Source organism: Ammospiza nelsoni, chromosome 8 (assembly GCF_027579445.1).
Source record: "Ammospiza nelsoni isolate bAmmNel1 chromosome 8, bAmmNel1.pri, whole genome shotgun sequence".
Classification (NCBI taxonomy): domain Eukaryota; kingdom Metazoa; phylum Chordata; class Aves; order Passeriformes; family Passerellidae; genus Ammospiza; species Ammospiza nelsoni.
In genome coordinates this window covers 29,881,677-29,906,741 of record NC_080640.1, presented here as the reverse complement: position 1 = coordinate 29,906,741, position 25,065 = coordinate 29,881,677, and the positions used below count along the sequence as shown (strand labels likewise).

Genomic DNA, 25,065 nt, shown 5'->3' with positions numbered 1-25,065 from the left:
CAGGGTCTCCCAGAGCTGACTGCAGCTCCTCCAGTCTGGCTGTAGGGGATTGTAAATATGTTGGCTACATGAGCCAGCTGCTGCTGCCTCTGCATCATGAGCAACTCTGATGAAAAGAGGTGAATTTTACTGACAGACTTCCAATACATTACCATTGGTTTAAATCACTTTTGAGTAAGAAAGTAGATAACCTACAGTTAAGGAAAATCTGACAGACAAGTTAGTTTCTTTCCAATTTATTCTCAAACAAATCTGTTTACTTGGTAAACTTTGTTGTGTAAGGTATGTAGGGGGGAAAAAAATCTGGTTGCTTCCAGGCATATGTTAGTCCATCTTTTAGCATAGGAGTAAATAATTTTCTGAAAAGCATCTAATCATGTTTAATATTCTTCAGTTTTTCCTTCCTAACCTGTCTGTTTTTCCTTATTTATTATGGGAGGAGAAAAGAGCCACTCATACACATTAATGAGTTTTAGCTAGCTAAATTGACACTCTAACACAATAGGCCTTTTATTAAAATAGAAAAAAAAAAAATAAAAGTGCTTGAATCTTTTGCATAGTTTTTTCTTACTTTAAGCACTGAAAAGTTAGTATTTACTGTAACTTGGTGTAACCTAGAAGAAAACATACTATGGAACAATTTATTTTTAAAAATAAATGTAATTATTAATTTAGTAAGTTTTGATTGGTCCCATTTTACTTATTTTCTTTGTAAATATGAGAATTTGAGCATTCAGTTAACAAACATGAATGCTTCGGAAATTGATGGTCATCTGGGCTCCACTTTTAGAGTACGAAAAACTGTGGTCATTTCACACGTCCCAGTGTGGTAACTGTTGTTAAAACAGATTGCCCATGGGAAATCCTTTTGCAAAACTTGGTGTAAATATCTGTTTTCTCTGGACTAAATGCTGCCTTCCACTGAAGAGTATTCAGACTTCAGGGCTGATGGCTGATACCGTCCAAAAGTCAGTATGTTGTGCCTGTTGGGCAACAGGCAGAAAACTAACAGGCAATTCAGAGGCCAAAAGTTGTCATGAAACAGATTGAAATTGTTTAATCTGTTAGCAGATTTCTTTCTGTCAATACACAAAGCCTGAAGGAATCCAGACCTTATTAGTGCTCAGGAACACTCCCCCCCTGTCCACCCCAAGGGCCACAAAGGAAAGCTCAGGAGGAAATGCCTAAAGGACTCTTTGGCACATAATGCAAAACCTGGCTTGATTGCTCTTAATAATCCAATATTGCACTCACCTGTCAGCAAGTAGAAATTCAGTTATTGCCCATGCTTTTTAATTCCTAGTGATAGGCAAAATATATTCAAATATATTTATTTGAGCTGCATCCCTTAGGAAGCATTCGTGAGTGTCAACCTTTTCCATGCAGCATTCAAGAGGAGAATGAGAATTTGCTTTCAAAAATGTTGCTGAGGAATGAAAAAAAGTTAATTTATTGCACTTTGATGACTGCAAAGGTAGCCTGTGAGTATTCAGGAAGGCATGCTCCAGTCAGGAGCACTGGTGACAGGAGTGCTGACCCTCCACAGTTACTGGGGGCTGACTGGCTTCTCCTTACTACCACAAATCAGGTTATGGTCTTCTTTCTGTGGCACAATACCTACACTAGCAAAGTTTGCATGGAAGAAAAAAAATTTAAAAAAAATTTTTTCCCCTCCATATATTTTTCTTATCTTCATCAACCTTCAAACTACTGTGATCCTTAAAATGTAGTTTTTAGCCCAGTGTTAAGGGGTCTCTGATTGGAAAAGTAAATTGTGCAGCAGAATGTCAATTCCAATAAAGCAGACATTTCATATTACAAAGACTGTTACAATCTAGAGTTCAGTGGGGTGTGTCTGTGCATCACAGAGAAAACACTTCTGATAAATTGTGAGTTTTTGCATCTAAGAAGTAGGGCTGTGAGGTATGACCAGACAACAAAACAGAGGGCTTTCCCTTTTTCTTGAAAATGATTGAAAATTTATCTTGGGAAGGTCATAAAAAGCTGATAATGGAATGAATAGCTTTGTTCTTTTATTTTCTTTAAAGATCTAGAACTCAGCTAGTTAAACTTCACTTTCAAATTTCATATACCTCCCATCTTCTACAAATTAGTTTCAATGTTGATATAATTACATTTGATACACATCACCATTACACATTACATATAAATTTCTTTGCACTCTTTTGCCACTCACTCATGTTCAGGAGCTTCTGCACCAACTTCCTATGAGTTCTTTTGCCCTTCAACTGAAGCACATCACTATCCTCAAAAGAAAGGTGGTGCTTCTAAATATAGAAACCTAATTTAGATTCTGCTGTGACAACTAGGGGTCCATTTCTTTTTCATTACAATGATGAGGTATTTATTGCTGAAGTCCATTGGTAATGTTACTTAGGTCATTGTAGGCAGACAAAAAGTTGCCAGTATGGGGGTTTCTTCTATTATTAAAGCTACTATTAAAGCCACTTAGTGCAATTACTTCTGCTGAAATAGACTCAAACCTGTGGATGTATTTTTCCTTATCCCCTCTCTTTTCAGGACTAGTAATCTTACAGAGAAAGTCATGTATAACTCAGTTTTAGAGAAACCCAGAGAGTTTCAGAGGCTGAGTAATGACAGAGAGAAATGAAGCATTTCTCTGCAGGTGTGCTGGAATGATTTTGTCATATGGGAAGGTAGTTCTAAAAGTAAAGTAACTGTGCTTCTTTCTCAAAATGTTCTTAGCTTTTTATTCGTTGGAAAACATCACATTTATTTCTTTTTTTCCAGAGCAGGTTGTGGGGTGGTGGGGAGCAGGAAAGGTTATGTTTTTTGCTTTTTATAGGCCAAATGGCTGTGTGATTCACAGCTGGGATTTTGGACTAGAAATGGGTCATTTATTTTATAGATTCTCCTGAAGTAATTCACTGTGCAGTGTTATAGCACTGTGCAGTTGTGGGGGGGAGGGAGGAAATGTCCCAGAGATTTTAGTGCTTGCTCTATTGTCTAGCTCTATTTGTGAGTCTTGGTCTGATAGAGCTCTCTTTTAGAGAAAAATAAAAACCTGTCAGTGAGAGTTATTCTTCTGTTCCCTCAGTACCTGGCTGATGTAAAGCTTGGTCTTGTTACTTTGGGGTTGAGGAAGAAAGTAAAGTTCTTTAAAACATTTTATGGGTATGAGACTATAAAGACCAAAGGGAGGTTTTGTTCTTAAATGTCTATCCATTGTTTATGTCTGTAAGCTCAACTTGAGAATATCTTAAATAGAAGTAAACCCCCACAACTTTTGAATACTTCTAGATTTGAAGCTGTTATCTGATTTATTGGTAGTTTTGTGTCAGTTATGCCTGGCTAGTTGGGCCAGAAAAAGAGTATTTTAATTTAAATAGTAAATTGAAATACTATTACAAAAAATTGAACAGGAGCAGGAGAATTATTCAAAGTAATTAATTACTACACTAAGTTGAAAGGCAAAAATAAAGGACAATGTTCTCATCCTCACATGTGTGTCTTGCAAGTGGCAAAAATACTCAGAAGTGACAGTGGCCAGGAAAGAGAGGAAGGTACTAAGCAGAACAGTGTATGAGGAGAGTGCCTGGGTGATTTCTGCTTTGACACTGCTGTGAGCAGGCAGTACTTGCAGAAATAAAATGCTGCTCCTTCCTGTCAGTTTGGGGTGGGGGGATCCCTGAAGGATACCTGTTTTAAGTGATGGAGAGAAGGGAGTGGGGTAGAGAGAAGCTTAGTCCCTCTTAGTACACAAGCATTTTACAGAGCAAAGTGCTTGTTCCCACATCACTTGGCTTTGGTTTTGTGGCCCAGGTACAAAAGAAGCAGTAAGTTGTCTTTGTAAAACACCAGAGGAATGTTGCCTGGGGTTTCTAGGTGTGTTTCCAGCTTCCAAGGGGGATGTGTGGTGGCAGTACACAGAGCTTTCTATTCCTGTTAATCCACTGCCAGCTGGTTTGTGTGTTCATTCTTTCTCACTCACCTGGTGGTTCCTTCCCTGCCCCTGTGCCGCCTTCTCTGCTTTTGTCTTCCTTTTTCTTTAGTGCTGGGTGCTCTTTGTCCTGATCCCTAAGGCCACAACCCTCAGTAATCTGGAGCAGTGATTGTCAGGAACTGAAACAGCACCTTCCTTGCAAGCATTTCTCAGTCAGACATCTGTGAACTCTTTTTTTTTTTAAGGCTTTTAACTGTGCCAAATTTGGATAGACTTGCATGGGAATAACCAAATCAGACATCTTTGACACATCCAGTTTATTATAGAGCACTGAGCTTATAGCAGAGGTCAGCCAAGCCAGCACAGCACCCTCTCCTGAGGCATTGGGAAGCAAATCTTGTTTCTTGAGGATCAGTGACAAGTGTTTGATTTGAGTGTAATTTATGGACAGCATTTGAACTTAGGTATGAGGCTGTTCCTGTTGCTACCCACAGCTGATCTAAATGAAGGGCTGAAATTCCTTTAGACAAGAGGTTTCAAAAGTCAAGCAGCTGATAAGTAGTTGCTGTGTAACTGGTGAGTATATCAAGGGAGTTTAGTGTGTCCTTTTTAAAGGCAGGGACTCGAAATAAAGGAGAGTTAATAATCAAAGAATGATGGAGGAAACCTGAAAAATATCAGATTTAATAGAGATGACTAAATATAGTATGCATGAAATTGCTAATACTGTTCAAAAGTGAAGAGGAAAAAAGCTAGAAAAGCAGGGAGGCTCAAGATGCAATTGGCAATGAGGCTGGAACCTAAACCAGATCCAAGAATTAAGGGAAGGCTGAGAAACTGCAGATTTCTTGGTGGAACTTTTGATGTTGCTGAATGGGAAGATAAGAAGGAATGAGAAAGCTGAGAAAGATCCTGAAGGGATTTGAGTGGGAGTGGGAAGGAAAGACTCCATCATTAACCTCCATGATAGGGTAAATGACAGTACATTTTCTCTGTGGTGGATTACAGATGTGCACACCATCCTGGAGAAGGCAGAGCAGATGCTCTGACAGTCCTAAGTGGAGTATGGGACCTGGTGGAGAGAGCTCTCAGGAGATAATCCTAGAGAGGCTTTGATCCCAAGTACCTGGAAAAAACCTGCCTTCCCAGCTAGTGCCATGGCTGGGAACATCAGTGTAAGGAAAAGCTTTGACCAGTACTGCAACCTCCATTCAGACCTTGCTGTTGGGTAAATGTTTCTTTCTTGGCATATGGGAAAGTGCCAGTGGGTAGAAGACTAGACTGAGAAGGAACAGAGTTCCAAGATTAAGGAAAATGACAGTCAGGCATTGCAGCTCAGGAAAAATTTCCACTGCATAATGGTATGTGATTACTAAGAAATATCTGAAATGTTGAGAGCCTGGACAACAAAATGGAGAAATCTGAGTTTCTCATAGAGGTCAGGGTATAAAACATCCAAGCATCAGAAGGTTGGCAGAATGCTCTTACTAACTGGACTAGATGTGTTTAAAAGGCTTTGTGCTGTTCAGAAATAACTGAACAAAGGCAAAAGTTGTGCAGTAGTAATTATATAGTGGTCTAGAAAAAAAACTTTGGTGTAAAAAGGTCAGACTGAATTCAGTTTGGCTGAAAATCACTTTGGAAAAAGATGACAGAAGGAAGAAAGAATCTGTGTTAGCCCCAGGGTTAGACTCAAACAGGGGTAGGGATCTTTGTATGTAGTGTTGTTAGATAAATACTGCCTTATTATCAGGTGGTTTACTTTCCTGGGTGGAGATAAGAGAAGTGATAGGGCCAAGGTACTCCTGGATTTGATTGCTGGCAAGTTTCTTCCTCAAACTAGTCACTGAACCAACAGGAAGAAAGCGCTACTTTAGCCTTCATTTTGAAAAGCAATGAGGATATTCTAGAAAATAATTTTGGATTGAGCATTCAGTTTCCCTTTATGCTTTATCATCTGCTGAAGAGCTGGCTTCCCTCCCTGCCCCTGTCCAGCTCATCTGAGCAGTCAGGCAGCCAAGGCATGAGTTACATCAGCAAGGTGACTCCAGTGGGAATGAGTCACACTGGGGTGAGCTCTGATGGATGGATCAGATCTCCAGAGAGCTGCAGCCACTGCTGGGGGCTCCTGAGCCACTCAGGCATTCCCAGCCAGGGGCAGCTCACAGTCCAGCAGATGAGGTGGAGTGTAAAATTGCACCCTTAGTAATCATGGCTTGATTCAGTTGGAAATATGGGAAAAAAATGTAGAGTACTGGGTTTGGAAATTTAGGTTTTGAATCTTAAGGGCAAATTTAAATAAGCAAAATTGGTCACAGGTGTAAGGAGCCTCAGGACTCAATTTCTGGAACTTACAGATATATAAAGCTTGCCTGGAAACTGATTCCTCAGTAAAGAGTTATCCTGGTCTGTAGTTCAAAATGGATGAATAGCCTGAGAATATATAGTACAACTAATGCAGGAATCTTGCAGGCAATGGAGGGGGGGGAAGGACAGGACAGCTTAATTTGGGTTTGTTTCTAAAAATTAAAATTGATCTTGTAAATTATGTGAAAGCAAATAAAAATAAGGGTTTGTTCTTAAGGATGGTGGTGAAAAGGATAGAGAATAACCATAATCCAGAAATAAAACATTAAATATATTGGGCCTAATTTTCAGTAAGGATAATGATAAATAGAGGAGAATACTCAGGAACCATGAGACATTTTCATCTCACAATTAGGAAAAAATTAGTGTTGATTGTAACTATTTTAGCTAATTTTTCCTTCAGGGTGATACCAATCATTGGAGAAAGAAGTGCCAAAAAGAAGAGGGAGAAAGGAAGAATTAGGCAAGCAATTAAAAGCCTGTCAGTCTATCCTCACAATATGTGAAACTTTGGAAGGCATTGCAGTGTGTGGGTGAGGGGCTGTCAAGGATTTAGGATATTAAAGAAACGAAAGTAAACTACCATATATCTACTTCAGAGAGTGAATTTTGTTGACCCTATACTTGTCTTTGGGGAGAATTAATCTTCAAGACAAGGAAGGCCATTCTATGGCATTCAGGTCAGGCATGATCTGCCAGAACCTTTCCCAAGGTCTGCAGGTAAATCTTCGTGTTCATCTCCCTGGTGGGAATATGGAGGCTGGGATCAGAGCAGCCAGGGAGAGCTGGTACCTCCTAACTCTCAAGAGCACTGCAATACTGCTGCCAGTCTCAAGACTCTTTTTTGCTTTGCAGTCCTCTCAGGAACAATGGTTTGTTGCTGTGGAGAGAAGCCATGAAGTAGCTGATGTTGGGCAGAGAGGTACATGGCATAATAAAAGCAGATTTAAAAATATTATTAATTTGGCTGTGTGTTTCTAAATGCTGTTTTATTTGGGAGAGGTCAGTGACTCTGCAGATAGTCTAGAATCGTACGACTGAAAAAGACCTTGAGATCATCTAATCTAAATTAAGGCAGTTAAAATTTGTTGTGTCTGCTGTAGAGATTAAGAAATTATTCCTTGCAGCATCCTGTTTTCATAACTGGGGACACACCCAGATGTTTTCCCTTCCCAGTCTCTTCAGTCTGTATTAATCTACGGCATTTTCCAAAACTGTGTTCCTTTTATTGTACATACCTATCTTAAGGAGCAATATCCAGAACTCTGCTCACTTTATAGTACTATAACTGAGGCTTTATGAATGCTGAACACAGGTTGTACAAACATTCATATATCCCAGTATTGTGTTTATATTTTTACAGCATGATACTGTTAACTCAGTCCAGAAATTGAACCTAACCTCTCTTTTTCTATGGAATTTCTTCCTTAGCCACTCAGTATTTTTGCTGTTGACTTCTGCCTATGTGCAGTGCTTTGCATATCATCTTTTTTCTCAGACCACTTGTCCAGTTTTCCTTTTTGTCCTCTAATATAATTTGCAGTCCCATCAAGCTGGTTGGTTGTCAATTTAATAAATGTAGTCTCTGTTCCATGATCTGGGTCACTAATAAATATAGTGAGTATGACCAGACCCAGTGTAGGTGACTTTGGGAACTGCGTTCTACATACATATTTTGCATATTTTGACAGATAGTTAGTGGTGATTTCTGAATATTTGGAGGTGTTTGTTTTTTGGGTTTTTTTGTTTTTTGGTGGGTTTTTTTGGTTGTTGTTGTTGGGTTTGTTTTGTTTTGAATTGTTTTGTTTATTCCTTCTTTTTTCCTGATATGCCTCTCCATTAGTTTCATTTCAGTCTAATATGTTTAGCTTGCACACATGAGTGTCATAGGAGGCAAAGTGTCGGGATATAGATCTGCTTCTCTAGCTTGCTCTTTTATTTGGCAAGGAAATTTGCTTTGACATTTTTGATTTAATGCTGGCTTTTACTCATGGTCTTGTATCCTTTAAAGTCTTCACAAACAGACTGATTATAGCTACTGTGTGTTTCCTCCCTCTGCCCTTAATCCTGGTCAACTCTTAACCATCAGCACCTTGAAGTGCTATATCATGGACAAACCTGAATAAAAACCTCAGTTTGCTTTGTTATGAGGCAAGAAAATGTAATTAATATTATTCATTTAGACTTTTGTAATGCATCGCACAGTATGTCAAACACTGAACAATCAGAGGAAGACTGGGATTAGTAGAGTGAACAGTAAATCAGGTAGGAATGAGTTTCTAAGATGTTGGCTATGTGGTATTGAAACAGGTGGAGTGTTGTGGTGAAATAGTTTTGTCTGCCAATAGCTGTTAGCACATTTTGGGAATGACTTGCTTCGTGTTTTTACTAAAATGTTTGGACTAATTCATTAAATTTGATTAAAGCACTAGATGGTGCAGAATAGGAGAAGCCCTTAACACAGAGGATGAGGATTTTTGATGCAAATAAAATGGAATGTCCTTGAGAAACAAAGGAATAAAAATGGAACAAAATGTCACTGCATAAACCAGAAAGTGGTGGATTTAGGAGCAGATGGCAAATAGAGATGAGAGCTTATCCAGGAGCAGCACTGGCAAGGAGAAGCTTTGACCCTTCTGGCTGGTCAGAGGAGGACTGAGAACCGGCTGTGTGGTGATGGCAGGGGTGATGCTGGGGTGTGTGAGAACAGAGGCAGGATTGTGTCCCCCTGGGGCTGCCCCACAGCCCTTTCACACTCACAGACATAATTCTGCTCATCCATGCTGGAGAAAGATCATTTGAAGCCATAGAGGATGCAGGGGAGGAGGATGAGGATAAGCAGAGCACAGAATACAGTCTAACATGACAGACTACATGGAAGTAGAAAATGCAGGTTAGTAACAGTGCCATGTATGCCAGTATGGGAGGAATGAGGGAATGTAATCTATAAATAGATCTTGGAAGGAAGTACTCTCTGATACACTATACAAAGGGATCCAGAAGATCCCAAATTCACAATACAGACCTGAGACATAACTTGGAAAAAAATGCATTGCGTTTTTCTAAAATACCAGTGAGTTTAAACTTAGAAAAATGTTCCACATTCTGTAGAAAACTTCTGAGTGAGACGTGTTTGTGTGACCTTTCAGAGACCCTAGAGAAAGGAGATGAACAAGATCTGGATCATTTTGATTTTATCTTTAAACTCACAGCTGTCACAGTTTGAAGATAAGTGAATTTATAAAAAGCGGAAAACTTGTTATCTCGGAGAGAAATACTTTGAACGCCATCTGTCCTGTGTTTTCCTGAATGGAAAAAAAAGTGTTTGTCCATCAAGGTTGCTACTGGACAAGCATGTAGGGCAGATGTGAGAATCTAAAAATAGCATTGGGCGGGGGGAGAATCCATTATGATATCTAGGTTATTTTCTAATTTGTTTACTAGATAGACTGATGGTGTTTCAATATTATTTCAGCATTATCCTGATGCTGGGATATATTGACTAAAACCCTGTCTGTTCCATCAGACTTTTTATTATCAAATGTTAAACTTTTAACCTCACCTTCTTAGTGGCTTATGCCTGTAAGAGTTTTTTTTTTTATTTGAGAAGTTCTCCCAAGCCTTTAATGCTGCAGATTCAGGAATCAAACCAGTGTATTAGCAAGTGTATCTGTGTAGGAGGTCTGACAGAGAGACAGTATGATTATAAAATAATTATAGCAGGAGAAAATACTGCTCAAGAAGGCTAAAATACATTTCTGTGTAGTCTGACACTTGATTGTTTCTTTCCCTCTCTCACACAGGTGAGGTGAACAGTCTGGTGTTTTTATTTGAGGAGTACTCAGTAAGATGGAGCTTTTTATAAAGATAATTAAAACATGATGCACACTGTTACTTAATACTTAAGTCTTAGTGTTTGGAAATATGAAAATACTACTTTTAAGATACCCTTATGGGTAAAGTGTACAATGTTTAGAATATAAAAAAGATGTATTGCAAAACACAGACCAATGTTCCAGTATGACCTTACTCCCAGCAAGCTGGAGCTAAGAACAAAGAGGCACTGAGTCCAAAATGAGTAATTCTCTCCCTCCATGGATGGCCTATGGGAATCCATGGACAGCCAGCTAGAAAGCCTAAAGAACTGCCAACTGGGGTTTCTGCTTTTCTGGAGACAGTGGAAGTAGAAAAGGAGGAAGGAGTAGAAGTTGCAGCCTTTTAACTATTCACTCTCCCTGGACCACCCTCTTCCTCCCCAGAGGAAGTATGTTGCAGATTGAATTGCTTATTCTACAGCTCTTGTTGTGTCTGATAAACAGTGAAATGCACTGCTGTCAGTAACAGGGAGTAAATGTAGACCTCGAGAAGTGGCCCTGAGGAGTCTTTTGCTTCTCAGAAACTGAATCCAAATTTATGTACAACTTTATTCACATGATAACATGAAGGAGGTATTCCCCTCTTTCAGCTTCTATGATATGTTCTTTTAAAATACTGCTCTCAGTTCTTGATGTTTTTTCAGTATTTTTCTTCTTCACCTTCTGTGTATTTTTGAGGCTTTTGCTGTTGCAAAAAACTCCAAACAGGAGCTCCTCTTTAACATATCCAGCTCTGTTTCATGAGCCAGTTCCACTCTCTGAACTGAGCTGTCCCAGCCTACTACTCAAGTGACCATTTTATAGCATCGTGTCAAGGCTACGTTGCATGCCCTGGGTGTGGTGTCAGGCATGTAGGGAGCATTTGACGTTACGAGAGTCCTGTGGGGCTGCAGGAATGGAAAATCCCAGCACTGGTGCATGCTCACCCCTGCTGTAAGAGGAAGTGATGCCTGCAGTGAGGCTCCCTCAGAACCACACCCTGGCTCGCCTCCAATGGAGCCAGGGCTGCTTACCAGGAGTCCCTGACAAAAGGCCTGCCAGCAGCCTGAGCCATCAAGCAGCCTCAACTTCAGTGGGAAGCTGAGCTTTCTGTGGTGAGGATGCTCCCCAGTTGTTTTGGTGAAGAGCAAGCAAAAAAATGCAAAATAAAATACAGTCCATTTAAAAGACAGGAAGATGACTAAGCTGGTGAATAAGATGCTCTAGACAAAGGACAGGGAGGGGCAGGGCAGAGGAGCTGAAAAAACCAGCAGAATTGGGAAAAAAAACCCCAGTGCTCTGGAAATTCAAGTTAACAAATATGTAGGGGATAAGATGGAAAAAGGTGAGGCGGGTATTTAGGTTCTGGGTAATAAGAACAGAAAGGGACCTTAAGAAAGCTAGATCTGGGTGACTCAGGAAGCAAAATGAGCTTCTGAGAGGCAGTTGGGAATGTTGTCTGAGAGGAACAGGAAATAGTAGGAGGGTGAAAGGTGGACTCCTGTTCTGTAATGGATTTCAATTAGTGGGAAGCATGAGAGGGACACGACAGTGCCGCTGAATCAGAAGAGCAGAAATGCTGTGGATGTTTAGAAGCCCGAAGCTGATTTTCTTACTTAAGGTTGTTTTACTGGAGGTGAGGCTGGAAGAAGGCCAGATAAATGAATGTTACAACCTGTAAGTTATAGGGGAGAAGGATGCAAGAACATTGTGAATGTTGCTGATAGGGCTGGATGAAGAAAGAAAAGCCAAGGAAGGAGTTGGACAGAGTTTGGCATCACTGTGATGGAAGCAAGAAGGCTGAAAAATCATGAATACTGCAAAACATGGATGGCACCCAAGTTGAAGAGGGTTTGATGAATATTGCAGACGGAGTGTGGGTAAGAACATTATGAACTTCAAGCTGTTGTGCTTTATGAACTTGAAGCTGTTGTGCTTGCTTTGCAGAAGACAGAATCTGTCCCAAGGTTAATGAATGTTAGGGCACATTACCATGACAATTGAAAACTCACCTGAAAGTCCAGAATTCCCTTGTCCAATGAGTTCTACAACAAGCACAGAATGAAAAGGGTTCCTTTCTGCACAGAGTTAAAATCTGAGAGTGAGTCAAGGGCAGATGACACACAGAGACAGGAGGTGGGAAATAGAAGGCATTGTTATGAGGGAAGATGAGGCTTCCATCAAGCAGCGCCCAAGCCATTGTCAAGGTTTCAGAGGTCAATACAGCAGGCAGAGTTTTAAAGAGAAAATGGAAAGATGTCAGTGAATCAGCTTTGCTAGCGTTGTCAGTAAATTGTTCCTGAAATTGGTAAATGAGTGATACCAGGATTGGAAGGTGCTGTGTCGGGAAGTGCAGTGTGATGTAATGGGGCTGCTGGGGGAAGGAGTGCAAAGGGTGGCTGGGAGTGTTTGTGACAGCATTTTGCATGGTCTGAACATGTGTGCATTTATTAAGGCCAGAATGAAATGCAGAATGAATATAGGCAATATAGGCTGGTGCTCTGAACTATGGGGATGGGTAGAAAAATGTATTTTATAAGCTTTGTTAGAAAGACCTGCAGCCAGAAGTGAGAGAGAGCAGGTCACACATAAGGTGACATTGATGTTACTCAATTTGAGTTAGTGGCAAGGATCCCAGAATTTTGGATCAATTAATGAGGGAAGGGGGATTAGGAAAACACAAGTCTTTTACAGTGATGTTGGGCTTAAAATGAGACATCCACAAAGTGATGCCTGAGAGACTGCTTGATATTTTGTATTTGAACATAAAATGTGGAGTTACAGCACTGTCCAGCAAATAAGAAAACTCATACAATTCTATTGACTACAATGATGATTTTTCTTTAAGGCCATGCATCTGGTTTTTCTTTTATCACAATTATTGGTCTCCTGTTACAGCAGGGACACTGATTCAGCCACAGATATAGCACCAGATCACTAACAGGGCTTATTCCCACAGTTGTGTTAACAGTACTGCTATGATGAAGTAGATGGGGATGAAGTAATGGGGAAAATTGCACAGTCATGTTGATGCATGCAGCATTAAACCCCATGATGCCTGCCCAGGGAAGGACAAAATTGGTTTTAAAAGTAGATTGAAAACATGAAAAAAGATAGACACCATATTTTAAATTGGATTAATTTGAAATATACTGTAAAATCAGTTAGCACTGATCCGGAGTGTATTAACTGTACTGTTGCATATGTTCCTTCATGTACACTCTTGTCCTCAGCTTCTCAGTTTTGAAAAGTTACTAAAGATAGCCTGGTGAAGTTTTTGCATGTCTGATTTGCCCACCTCAATAACCAAAAAAGGAGAGTTAAATGAAGAATTTGCCAAATGAACTGGCACCTGAATGCTAGTTACTGCATTTCTCATGTTGCAGTTCCAGTAGTAATGATTGTTTCACACACATTAATTTCTCCTTTGGACTTTGGCTTCTGCACTTAAGTACAGGGTCTGAACTCGATGGGTTGCACAAATGCATAATGAGAAAGTTAATTTCTCCACTAACATAAGGCTGACCGTGGCTCTGCCCTTACACTGCATTATTTCTGCAGGAAATATCTGCAGGACTATCACTATGAAACGGTTCTGCTTGCTAAGCAAATGTGGAGCAGCACAGACAGGAAGAAGAAAAGTAGAAAAAAATGCTAATTTAAATACTGAAGACCGATTTAACTAACCTTCATTTGTTTTTAAGTTTAAATATTTACTCATTTGCAATATTTGCATGTGCTCTTTGCTGGCCCGCAGCACCGCGCACGTGCGTTTCCCTGGCGCGGCGTGAAGCACAGGAGCAGGGTTTGCAGTTCAGGGGTTCTCTGCCTGCAGGAAACCCGAGGGGGTGACAGCAGAACCCCGATCCGTGTGTGCTGTGGCTGCCCTGGAGCCGGAGTGGCATTCCCGGTGGCCGTGGCTCCCAGCAGGGCGGTGGCACCGGGCCCGGCGCTGGCTGCCGGCCAGCCCGCAAGTGCGAGGGCTGCAGCTGCCACCGGGCCCTGCTGAAAAACCTGCCAGGCCCCTCGAGGGGAAAAATAGCAGGGGAAAAAAAGAGCAGCTCTTGCACAACTGTGCCAGCACAACCTTCCGCCTCAAAGCAAACAAAAAACAAACTGAAAACGTCCAGCGGAGGACGGCAAAGCCAGCCACCACCTGGAATTTTTCGTGCAGTCGCTAAAAATACAAAACCTGCAGTGTTGCTGTTCTCACATGCGTGGCCTGAGCCTGGGCTAGGCTGCAGCACACCTGGGAAGTTACAACTGCGATTTTAGGAAGGGAATGTTTGCATTTTTCCGTTGATTTTCATGATTATCTGTAGTTCTAGTGATTATCTGCAAAATAGGGCACGCTGTGTTACCAGTAATACATGTATCCTGTGGCAGTGAGCCAAGGCAGTAATTGAAGGTCAGGGATTGTTTGTCGAGTGCAGTTCAGTGTGCTGCCTGATTCCATAGGGGACTGGCAGTGCCAAAGAACAAAGGCAGCTCTGTTCTGCAAGCTTATAGTATGGCTTGTTTGACAGAGCTCAGGCCCAATTGTGAGAAGAAGCAAACAGTAGTGGAAAACAGTGCTAAAATAATGTGACTACTAAATAAGCCTTTTTAAAATGTAGTAGTTTGCAAATGTCAAAACCAGGCTTGGATAGATGCTAATTTTTAAAATTCTTATTTAGAAATTTACCTCTATGTGGCAAATCTGTTTTGTTAAGAACATACACATATATATCATAGTAAATTTTGCAAGTAGTAATGATATAAACGTCACTTTATGTTGCCTTAGCCTACTTAACATTAACAATTATACCAGTAGCAATTTCCTTGTGTTTTTTTTTAACTTCCAAAAGATGTTTTACCATTTAGTGGGTTTTTCCTGAGGATGTCTTTGAGTGAAACTCTTGTAAATAAGAGTTGCTGAGTTAGTACTCCATGCATAGCTGGTGCATCTTGAGAATTTTTAGCAAAATCCCTCTGTGGTAATGCATTGGTGGTGCTGGGCTGGGTATTAATATTCCTTGTTACTAAGTGGCCATCTATTAATAAAGCTTTGTCCAAACGGGCAAACTTGCCTGTCCTCCAGACCGTCTTGTGATTTGTATTTTAATAGTGTCTGTCGTGGACATTATTAAGGATTGCCTGCTTTGACAGTTGCACTACATACCACCCAGCTATCACAGCACCATTAGTTCAAGAGTAGCATGAAGTATGTTGTGCTCTGTAATAGGCATTTTTAATTTCTTTGCCCTTCCTGAAATAGCTATTAAGTGTCTGGGCTCTTAAGAGAAATTGTAAAACAAAACCTAAAAGTGTTTGAGAAAGAGGGGAATCTAGTGGTGGAAGTAGTATGCCTTTGGGTGCTCAGTACTTCTTGGAAGTAATCTAAAATGTGCTTTAAAAGTTAAATTGAAGATCATACAGAATTAAGTTTGGAAAAATACTTTGTTTATTGATTACTTGGCAAAATCTGAGTCCCAAGATATTTTCTTGTGTCAGCTATTACTGATAGGTCAAGTTTTATTTCTTAGTGGTGATGAGGCCTCTGAAGGACCAAGTCTGTGAAAGACTGTCCTGCCCACTTCACAAGTGGCCCCATTGCTGTTGGGTGGTGGAAAACAAGGCACACTTTGCTCTAAAGGGGGAAGAGCAGTGCAAACTGCAGCCCCAAACCTGGAATAAGGCTGCATTTCAGTCTTTGCTACTGCACGACCTCTCTCAGTACTGGTGAAAGTCACTGACGTGTTATTCCCCCCTACCCAGTGAGAGGTGATCTGGAGGAAAAGGAAGTGAAAGGAAACGAGGTCAGAATGGTGTCACTAAGATGTTTAATTTTTTTCTCTGGAGCTAAGGCAGTGCAGCCCTACCAAGGCATGGCTCGGGCGGGAGGTGTGTTGTGGGGGAACCAAGGAGGTCAGTGAGCTCTGTTCTGCTGGTGGTGAGCCCTGAGTGGATCTGGTGAGGGGCTGTGGCAGGGGTGCAGAAAGCAGAGGAGCAACTGTCCAGTCTGGGTGGTCAGGAATAGATGGAGGCTGCTCAAGGCACTGCTGCCTCCCTGCAGCCTTGCTGCCATATAAGGCTGCCCAGCTGCCTTGAGCCAGCCCGGATGGAAGACCACTTAAAAAGGAAAATCAATACAATAAACTGCCTCAGCTAGTGTCCTTTCCAAGTGAAATCCAGGAGCCTTGCAGTTATGTGGTTTGAGCACAGGCTGGGTAGTGTACAAACACCATGTACAGGTAGCCTGGTTCCTGCCCTTGCTCGTGTGCTGTTATGGAAGAAAACCAGTTTGCTGGAGAAAAGCCTCTGGTGGGTAGAAAGCATTCCAGTTCAACTTTAATGTTTAGCTGTACTTAAGTATTTTATTTCAGAGCTTACTATGTTATAGCATTCCAGTACACCTTTAAGCTTACATCATTTGGAATAATTCAAGATGAGAACAGAGATGTAGTCATGCATTGATTTCCCATTATTCTCATACTTTCTTGGCAAATGACACACCTTGTATTTTTTCCGTGAAGTGAAAAATGTACAGCTGTTTATGTTTAAAGAGATCGGGGAAAACAAATGTCTCTATTGCAACCTCCCTTGTGATTATTTCTTTTTTTTTTTTTCTTGCTATCCATGTTTATCTATGTGACCTAAGCTCAAGGAGTATATTACAGGTGTTTTTGCTACATTTCTCTCAGGAAATAATTTTCTCATTAGTAAGTGTCCCCTGAACCTTCTCCCCCTGGACTATTCAGTTGAAGTTTCCATGTGAACTGTAAACAACTAGTTAGTGGCATTGGCTAGTGTTGGAAAGTGTGAAAACACGTGAGTTTTTTGTTTGGTTGGGGTTTTTTTTGGGGGGGGGGAATGGGGGGGGGGGTCGTCACGTAAAAAACAGGTTATATACTAGAAATGATAAAATTGTGCTTGAGGTTTTCCGCGAGTCCCCGGGCTGAGCCCCGCTGAGCGCTGTGCGCTGCTGGTGAAGCCTTTGGGCTGCGCACCCCGGCTCTGGCGGCGCAGGGGGGAGCGGAGCCGCCCACCGCCCTCTGCTCCGGCTGCTCCTGGACCCAAACCAGGCACTGAGCTCATGCCTGACCCGCCCTTCCTCTTTATTGCCTTTTTTTTTTTTTTTTTCCCTTTGGTTGAGTGTGGACGAGCTGCAGCCCTCGCTTGCTAACTTTCCAGAGCCCACCCGCGGGAGGGATGGAGAACAGCTTTCCAAGGCCGGGCTCAGCTCCGCGGGGGGAGGAAGCACCGGGGCTGTAACGGAAGTTCGAGCTTGCGGAGCAGCGGCAGCAGGAGGCTCCAGGCCGCCGGGTGCCTCGGCCGCTCTCCCAAGCCACGGCCACACGTGTCCCGGGACTCCGCCCCCGCGGGACGTGGCCGCGGGCCGCGCCCGCCGAGCGCCGCCTCTTCCCGCGGCGTGCTCTCCTCGCCCAACGCTCGGCTCGGTGCTTCCCCGCCCGGCTCCTCCCGCCCCGGCACCGCGCACTGCGCGCCCGCCCTTATGTAAGCGGCGGCATCGGCAGCGCGCCATGACCCAGCAGCGGGGACGCGCCGGGGCCTCCGCAGAGCGCACAGCTGCGCGCTAGTCCGCGCCGACCCCACAAAGGGCGGGCGCTGAGTCGTCGTCGTCCTCCTCCCCGCCGCCTCCTCCTCCGGCCCCGCAGTCTCCGCCCCCGGCGCGGCCGCCCGGCCCGACCCGGAAGCGGCGCGGTGAGAACCATTTTCCTTGTGAGTTCAAAGGCGGAGGCGGGCGCGGAGGTCCCGCGGGCTGGGCCGCCGGGCGAGGTGCGTACCGGCCGACGGGGCGGGGGGAGCGGGACAATCCGCCTCTGTCGTTCGGAGGCCCGGGGGGCGCCTCTGCGCCTTCTGCCGCGGGATACATACCCGCGCGGACACTTTAACTTTGCGACGGGCGCCTTTGTTTGCCCTCGGAGGCTGCTGGGGCGGAGCGGGCCGCGCCCCCGGCCCGCGGGGCTGTCGCGGCCCTCGGCCCCGCTCCGTCCTATCCCTGCGGAGCGCGGAGCGGCGCACGTGACGAACGGGCTCCCGCGGGGGCGCGCGCGGCGCGGCACGCGGCCGGCGACGGCGGCTTTGTGCGCGGCCCGGCGGGGACGGGAGCGCGGCGAGCCCGGGACACCGTGAGTACTGGCCATCTCCTGCGCCCGCCGAGGCGCTCAGGGCGGCCTGCGCCCCGCGGGAAACGGGAGGAAGGGAGTTCAGAAAAAAAAATGAGGTTTTGTGGGGGTTTTTCTTGCTTTCTTCGGTTCAGTTTATGCCGTTGAGGCGGGGTGCGGGAGCGGCAGGACTCAGTGCCGGCCGTTAACGGCACTGAGGCCGCCGTTGGAGCCGCCGTGGGCGCCGTTGGTGCGCCCTGCCATGCGGCAGCTCCGGCGGGCAGCGGGCCCGGCTGGCGCTGCCTTCTCCCCGCGTCCCGACGGGTACTTCCTTCTGCTCCCCCCCCGCCAAGGGCTGCGAGAGTTCCGCCCGGAATAACGCCTGGGCTGGAAACGGCCGCTTCCGTGGGGATTGCAGGCAGGGTAATCCGCGAATGAGGAAACCCCGTGCTCGATTCTAACGTCAGATCTGCTTTACTGATTGTCCGCTCTTTTCCACTCGGTAATTCTGCCTTTGAGTACAAACCATGGCAACAAACGGGCGTTGGAAGAGAGCTACAGCTGTTTCGAATGATTAAGTGTCATAAAGAAAAGGTGCCGGTGTCTGCCCTATTGCAGACTAAACAGTAAGGCTAGAGAACAATATGTGGAAAAGTTTACTGAATAGCACGTAGAAATTAGGTTTAATTAATCTTTTCAATTTTTGTGCTTTAAAGAGGAAGAAGTATAGAATGTAGATGTTTTAGTGAAAGAATAGCTTTCTGAATTCCATGATTAACTCTTTAAAAGTCTGTTTGGCTTACGGCATAAATTCCTCTAGCAAGATTTTAAAAAAATGGTCACTGCGGTAGGTGTGCATTGTAGGATGTGCTTTTGTGGTGTGGGGAGCAGGCTTGCGGCACACAGTGCCCAGCTAAGCAGGCTGTGAGCTCCAGGCAGGCAGCTGAGGCAGTGCTACGTGCGGGATGAGCTGGGCAGCAGCTGCGAGCTCAGCTGTAACCCGAGCATTTGCTGCATTGAGCCTTCTGGGTGTCACAGCCTGGCAGCGCCCAGGCTGCAGCAGTCAAGGTGCAGCAGCTCCTGGAGCCCTGGCTGGTGCCAGGGAGCTCCCTGCTCGATGCTGGAGGCACGTTACCACCACTTCAGCTGCCTAATTGCACTAGGCAGAGGTAAAAATGCACTGTGTGCTTGCTTGCTGCTGCTTCCTTGGGAAAGTGGGTCCTGTGATTGCTATGGGGGTTTTGGAAAGATAAATAAAGAGATGACTTGTGTTACTGGGCATAAGAAAAGGCAGTCACTGGGTAATTTGCTGTATTGGTATTTGGTGAATGCTGTTGAATGATTTTGTGGTTGTTTGCTGTGAAGTGATGCTAATTTATGTCTTCTGAAATAATATTTGAATTTCCAGAAGATCCAGAATCCAATTCTCATACTCAGTGCTGTGCCAGCTGCCTCTTGTAAGCAGGTTATTTCTGGCATGAGCCAGGGTAAAATGATGGTGAGGGGCAGAGTAAGAAACACCCTTTATTCAGCATCAGGGAACTTGTTAGCAAAGCAGCCAAAGAGGAAGAGTGTGTGTGTGTATGTTCATGGAGATCCCTTTGGCTAAACAGGGAAATCTGGTGGGGGAAAAAGTGGGATTTATATATTTTTTTTAAGCATCCAGTTGGAATAGTGGTAAAGCCAGATGTCACTTAAAATTGAGTGCTTGAGTCCTCTGCTCAGTTGTGGTCTTTGGGGAATCGGGTTAACATATAAAACTTCTTTTACAAGCTATAGGTTTGAAAGGGAGATTTTAATTTACAGAGGTTTAGTTTTTCCTGATTTCTGGCAGTATGCTTGGTTGTCCTTAAAGTTCTCCTCCACTTTGGGAATGGAAAGAGGGGCATCTGCAAGGGACTTGTTGGACCTTTTTATCTATATTTTCATGTCGTTACATGCCTCATATGCTTACCTCTAATAGCTGACTCTTGCCTGCTGTGCTCTCAGTCTGTTTGTCTTTGGGCATGTGTGATATGTAGTGTGAAATTCAGTATTGTCTTCCATTTAAAATTTTTCAAATCCCTAACCTATCCCAGGCTGGGTGTCTCCTTGGTGGCCTGCCTATCTCGTGGAACTGATGGAGTCTGGACTTTGCTTTTCCAAGAAGGCGTTTCCTTAAGGGTGGTGTTTTGTTGTTGATAGTGGGAATGTTTTTTACTGTGCAGCTGAGTGGCTGTCCACATAGGAGGAGATGTGTGACATGGCATGGTTTTGCTTTATTTATTTACATATTTTTGCTCTGTGCTTGTGGGATAGCCTGCATCCTCCACATGAGTATTTTGGGGGCGTTGACCTGTCTAGAGGCATAGATCTATGAAAGTGAGGGAGAAGGCATTACGTTTCTCTTCTCAGAATAATCACACTCACAGATCTATATTTGGAATTAGTTCTTTTAATACCAGTAGGAAGATAAACCAGTGGCTCACATGTACCTTAATCTGTAGTGTTGTCTAAGTCCTGAATGATAACTGCAAGCCACATTCCACACAGTTTCGTTTTAGCTGATGATTTGGTATGTCCTGTTGTTTGTAGTGGGAAACTCATTTATTGACCTGAATAATAGCTCAGAAAGTTAGAGAGAAGGCACTGTGGGAAAAGTAGAACAGTGTGAGGGAAGACATGGGGGCAGTTAGAGAGCTGAAGGACTACAAAATTTGCTTTTTCAAAGAAAAATCTGCTTATGAGTTTATACACTCAACACTTTGCAATTTCATGATGTGAACTCCACCCTCTCTTAACCATTAGCAATACAAGATCCATTATAGGAAAGTGATGCAAGAGCAAAGGCCCTTTCTTAGCTATTAGAGGTTAAATAATTATTTACTATTTGGACTCAGTAGTTGGAATATTATCATATGCTCTTGCTCCTCCAGCCCTTTCATCTAGTTACCTATTGGTGGAGAGGTTTGGCTTTTTTCCTTCCTTGTCTGAGAAAGAGTAGCAGCTGAAGTGAAACCTTAAATAAAATGGAAACAAGAATGCTGTGCATTCAGTCGGAGCATTTGTGAAGTTTGATAGGTTTATTAGAAAGTATAATGTATCTCCCATGAAGAATTCTCTCATTTGTTTAGTAAGTGCCAGAGCTGAAGCTCCAGAGACACTTGGGTTATATTTAGCCTAATCTCGAGGCAACACCTTTGAAAGTAGGTAATGAAGCCTGATAAAACCTTGAGTGCTCTCTTAGGAGCTGCCTGCAGACTGGCTGAGGGCAGGTCACTGGCTCTGCTGCTGCCCTGCTTAGTGGCTTTTGTCAAGTTATGGGATTGCTTCGTGCCTCAGTTTCCCCATCTGTAAATAGGTCGTGGTGATCCTGCCTTCCCTTGTAAGTACTTGGGGTCTGTTGCTGCAGGATGTTGCATGCGAGCTGCTATAGCAGCATTTTATAGATGGTGGTAACATTTGCACAGTGCTCCATGTGGTTTGACCTGCCCTTGTTTCTCCTCTTTGTCTTTTTCTCCTGCCTTTTAAATTTAGAATTGGTCTCAAAGGGCTTTTTTCTTTTCCTGTTTTCCCTCATTATTATTTTTGTGTCCTGTAAAATAACTTTCCTCTTATTTTTTTCTGTCCCTCCATGCTTTTTCCCTAGCATCCTGCATGTTCTTTCTGCCAGTCATTTCTTTTGTTCACAGATGTCTTCCTCTTGCTGTTCCTGTCTGTCCTCAGAGCAGCATTTCTCTCCCCTCCATCCGCTGGGATTTCCTTTTCACCTGACTCATCCCCAGTAGGTACATCCCCGCTCGGCTGGGCTCTCCTTGTGCTTCTGTTCCAGGAAACCCAGCCAGCAGGGAAGGCTTTGCCTGCTTGTCCCCTCTCAGGGGAGCTCCTGGAGCCATGGCGCCCTCCCTGCTGCATCCTGCTGTGCCTGCATGAGGGCAGGGGCTTTGGGCAGAGGCTGTGCCAGGGTGCCGAGGAGCCTGCTGCCTTTTCTCTGTGCCTGGCTTTTGCAGCAGGGCTGGGAGGTTCCTTGCTTCCTCCAGCAGCGAGGGTGGGCAGCACCTTGTTGCTTGCCCAGCCCGGGGGTGGGTGAGGGAGGCTCCCGGCCCTGTGCGAGCTGCCCGGGCCCGGCGCTCCGGGCTCGGGGGCGGAGTGCCGGAGCAGGGAGCAGCCGGCTGCTGCTGCTGCAGGGAGGAGCGGCTGCGGGGGCGGCAGGAGCAGAGTCAGAGCAGTTCAGAGATGGGCAGGGAAATGAGATGCTTGACTTGAGGCAAGGTGAACGATTTCAGAACAGGAAGAGGGGGGAGGGATTTCTCTGCAGTCTGCTTCCACTTGAGCTGTCCTTAGTATAATCGCTGCTGTGCTAGCTGGTCCTGCAGGCAGGGAGAGAGGAGCTGCGGGCTGAGCTCTGTGCTTAGGATGGAATGGTGCTCCTCTACTTTGAGCTTCTGTGGTAAACAATCTTGCTCAAGCATAGTGAAGGAAAGGAAGAATGGATGGTGTAGTTCTCTTTTCTGGCTGGTTTTCCACCAACGGCACAAAGGAAAAAACCGACAGAACACAAAATCCTCCTTTTTTGTATAATTAGTAACTGTTATTTTAATGGAAAAATACATCAGTATTTATACAGTTTTGGGGGTTTGATATGCTGAGGGGCTTTTTCAATTGCTTAATTTTCTCTTTTTTCCTTGACAGACATTCAAGCCATTGGTTGGAAAAAGTGTATACAATTCAATTACTGCAGTAGAATTCCTTGTGGACAAACAGCTGGATTTCATAACTGAAGATAGTGCCTTTCAGCCCTATCAGGTAAGAAATTTGACTAGTGTATGAATAATATCCATTTAATTTATTTCAAAGCCATGATTTTACTATTGTTTAAGTGCATTTTATGTTCAAGTTCTGTGTTACAGGAACAATTTCCTATTGGTTATTAGCAGAGATTGTTCCTTGTTCTGTGAAAGGTTATATTGGGTACTCTATTATTCTACTTAATCTGATCATGTCAAGGTGTGTACTGTGCCACGAATACTACTGTAGTACCTTCAGATAAAATACCTGACCCCTTTAAAGGTTAACCAGTACCATTAATTGTAGAGCAGATAGAAGATAGTATCCTTCCTTCTGAAGCTTTCATTTTCAGGTCTTTGCATGATTACGGTTATATTCCCCTTCCTGATTTTTGGTTCTCTTGGGAAACGAATAGCAGAAAATGTTAATATCTTAAAAAAGAAATACTCTTCTTACTATTGCCTGCAAAAATTTCCAGTATCCTTGATTTTAATGCCTCTCCATTAATTAGAAACACATTAATATAATAATGTGTGTGTATTTAAAGAACAAGAGAATTAGTGATTCCCCCCCTTGCTGCTTCAGAAGAAGATCTAAAAATCTCTTCTATGACAAATAGAAAAATACTTGATACTGCAATTTGTGCTGAACTGATTGCAATTACAATAGCCATAAACTCTTCTCTATGGCTTGGATGGTACACTGTGGTGATACAGAAATAGTACTTAGAGGCTTGGAATAACAGATGGCCCTGAATAAATGCTATGTAATTTTGTCCTGACACCCCTTCTTCCCTCCTGCTTCACCAAGATGTTTTTTTTTCCCCAGTGCCAAATACAGAGCTAGAAAAAGAGAGTGGCTGAGAGAGAATCCTAGGGAAAGGGAGAGGGAGGTTCAGTTCATGGAAGGGCTGGTGCTTTTGTGTGTCTGTGGTAGAGAAGCCAAACGAGTTGAGCATTTCTCACCAGGGTGAGGTTACATGTTATGACTCGAGCTGCTGGAACAGTTTGGCTGTGCCGCAGACAGCAGCTCCCACTCTCAGCCCCTGCCTTCAGTCCTCTAAAGCAGCACAGCGTGGATTTTGGAGCAGGGAGGGGGGCACGGCGCGGGGGAGAAGCCTGGGATGTTGATGGGCTGAGCTGGATTAGCCGGGGTGCCGGCAGTGCTGCGGCTTCCTGCACGGAGGGGGTCAGGATGACGCAACACGGAGTGGGATATCCTCCTTTGGCAGCAGGGACCTCTTCAATCAGCTGAGCCGGGGAGTGTCAGTTCACCCTCCCAGGCCAGCCGCAACCTTCCCGATTCGTTTTACAAAGCAAGTACTGCTGCTGCAGCCTGTCCTCTGCCTGAAATCTGTCAGGATCATGTGTCTGGTGATGCTCGTTCCAGTAACAGTAATCAATCTCCTTTTGGCAGTGGATCATTTCTGATCTGAACAAAGCAAACTGAGCATAGGAGGACTGCCTCTTGTTAAACAATGCCATTGCCAGGCAGTGACATAGAGATGTTCTATGCATTTTAGGCCCTCTAAAGAATATGAACTGATAAAGCATTAGACTTGGAAGCACCTTCATTTGGGAAGGTGCATTCAGGTTGAAGGTGTAATTTTTAAAAATATGTAATACTGTCTTGATCAGTAATACAAAATTTGAGTGTTGACAACTTGACTTCTCCAAGACGTATTCACCAAAAATTGCTATAAAGCAGTAGCTTGTCAAAAATTTCCAGAGATAAGCTTGTTCTCCTTAACTGTTGGCCTCTATTTTTGATACATAGAGGGCAATTCTGTGTTAGATCAGGCTGTTTGCTCCTCTCATGGAGCAATTAGTTACCTATTGAAACCTGAGATGAGGACTGTTGATCTGTATCCATCATGAGTAGTTTGGTGACAAGATACTTAAATTGTTTATTTTAATATTACAAGAAGTTTCCTGACAGAGATTCCTCTTCGTACTAAGGCACCCAGAATTTGCATTTTAACTGGGTATTGCTTGGATATTGAGTGCAGTAGTATAAAATAGCATTGTGCTCACTGATGAATAGT

At 43.7% G+C, this 25,065-nt stretch overlaps 1 protein-coding gene across 6 annotated transcripts in view; it reads left to right on the top strand.

Annotated features, from left to right (window-relative positions):
* JMJD1C (jumonji domain containing 1C) overlaps positions 1-25,065 on the top strand; it is a 159,178-nt gene that overhangs the window by 80,366 nt on the left and 53,747 nt on the right. For 3 of the 6 annotated variants that reach the window (XM_059476569.1, XM_059476571.1, XM_059476574.1), the window contains one exon: positions 22,926-23,039. In XM_059476569.1, coding sequence (XP_059332552.1) covers positions 22,926-23,039 — 114 coding nt within the window. Of the gene's footprint in view, positions 1-11,999; positions 12,027-17,847; positions 17,926-22,925; positions 23,040-25,065 lie in introns of those variants that run through there. The other 3 variants (XM_059476570.1, XM_059476575.1, XM_059476573.1) reach the window with 3 other exon arrangements.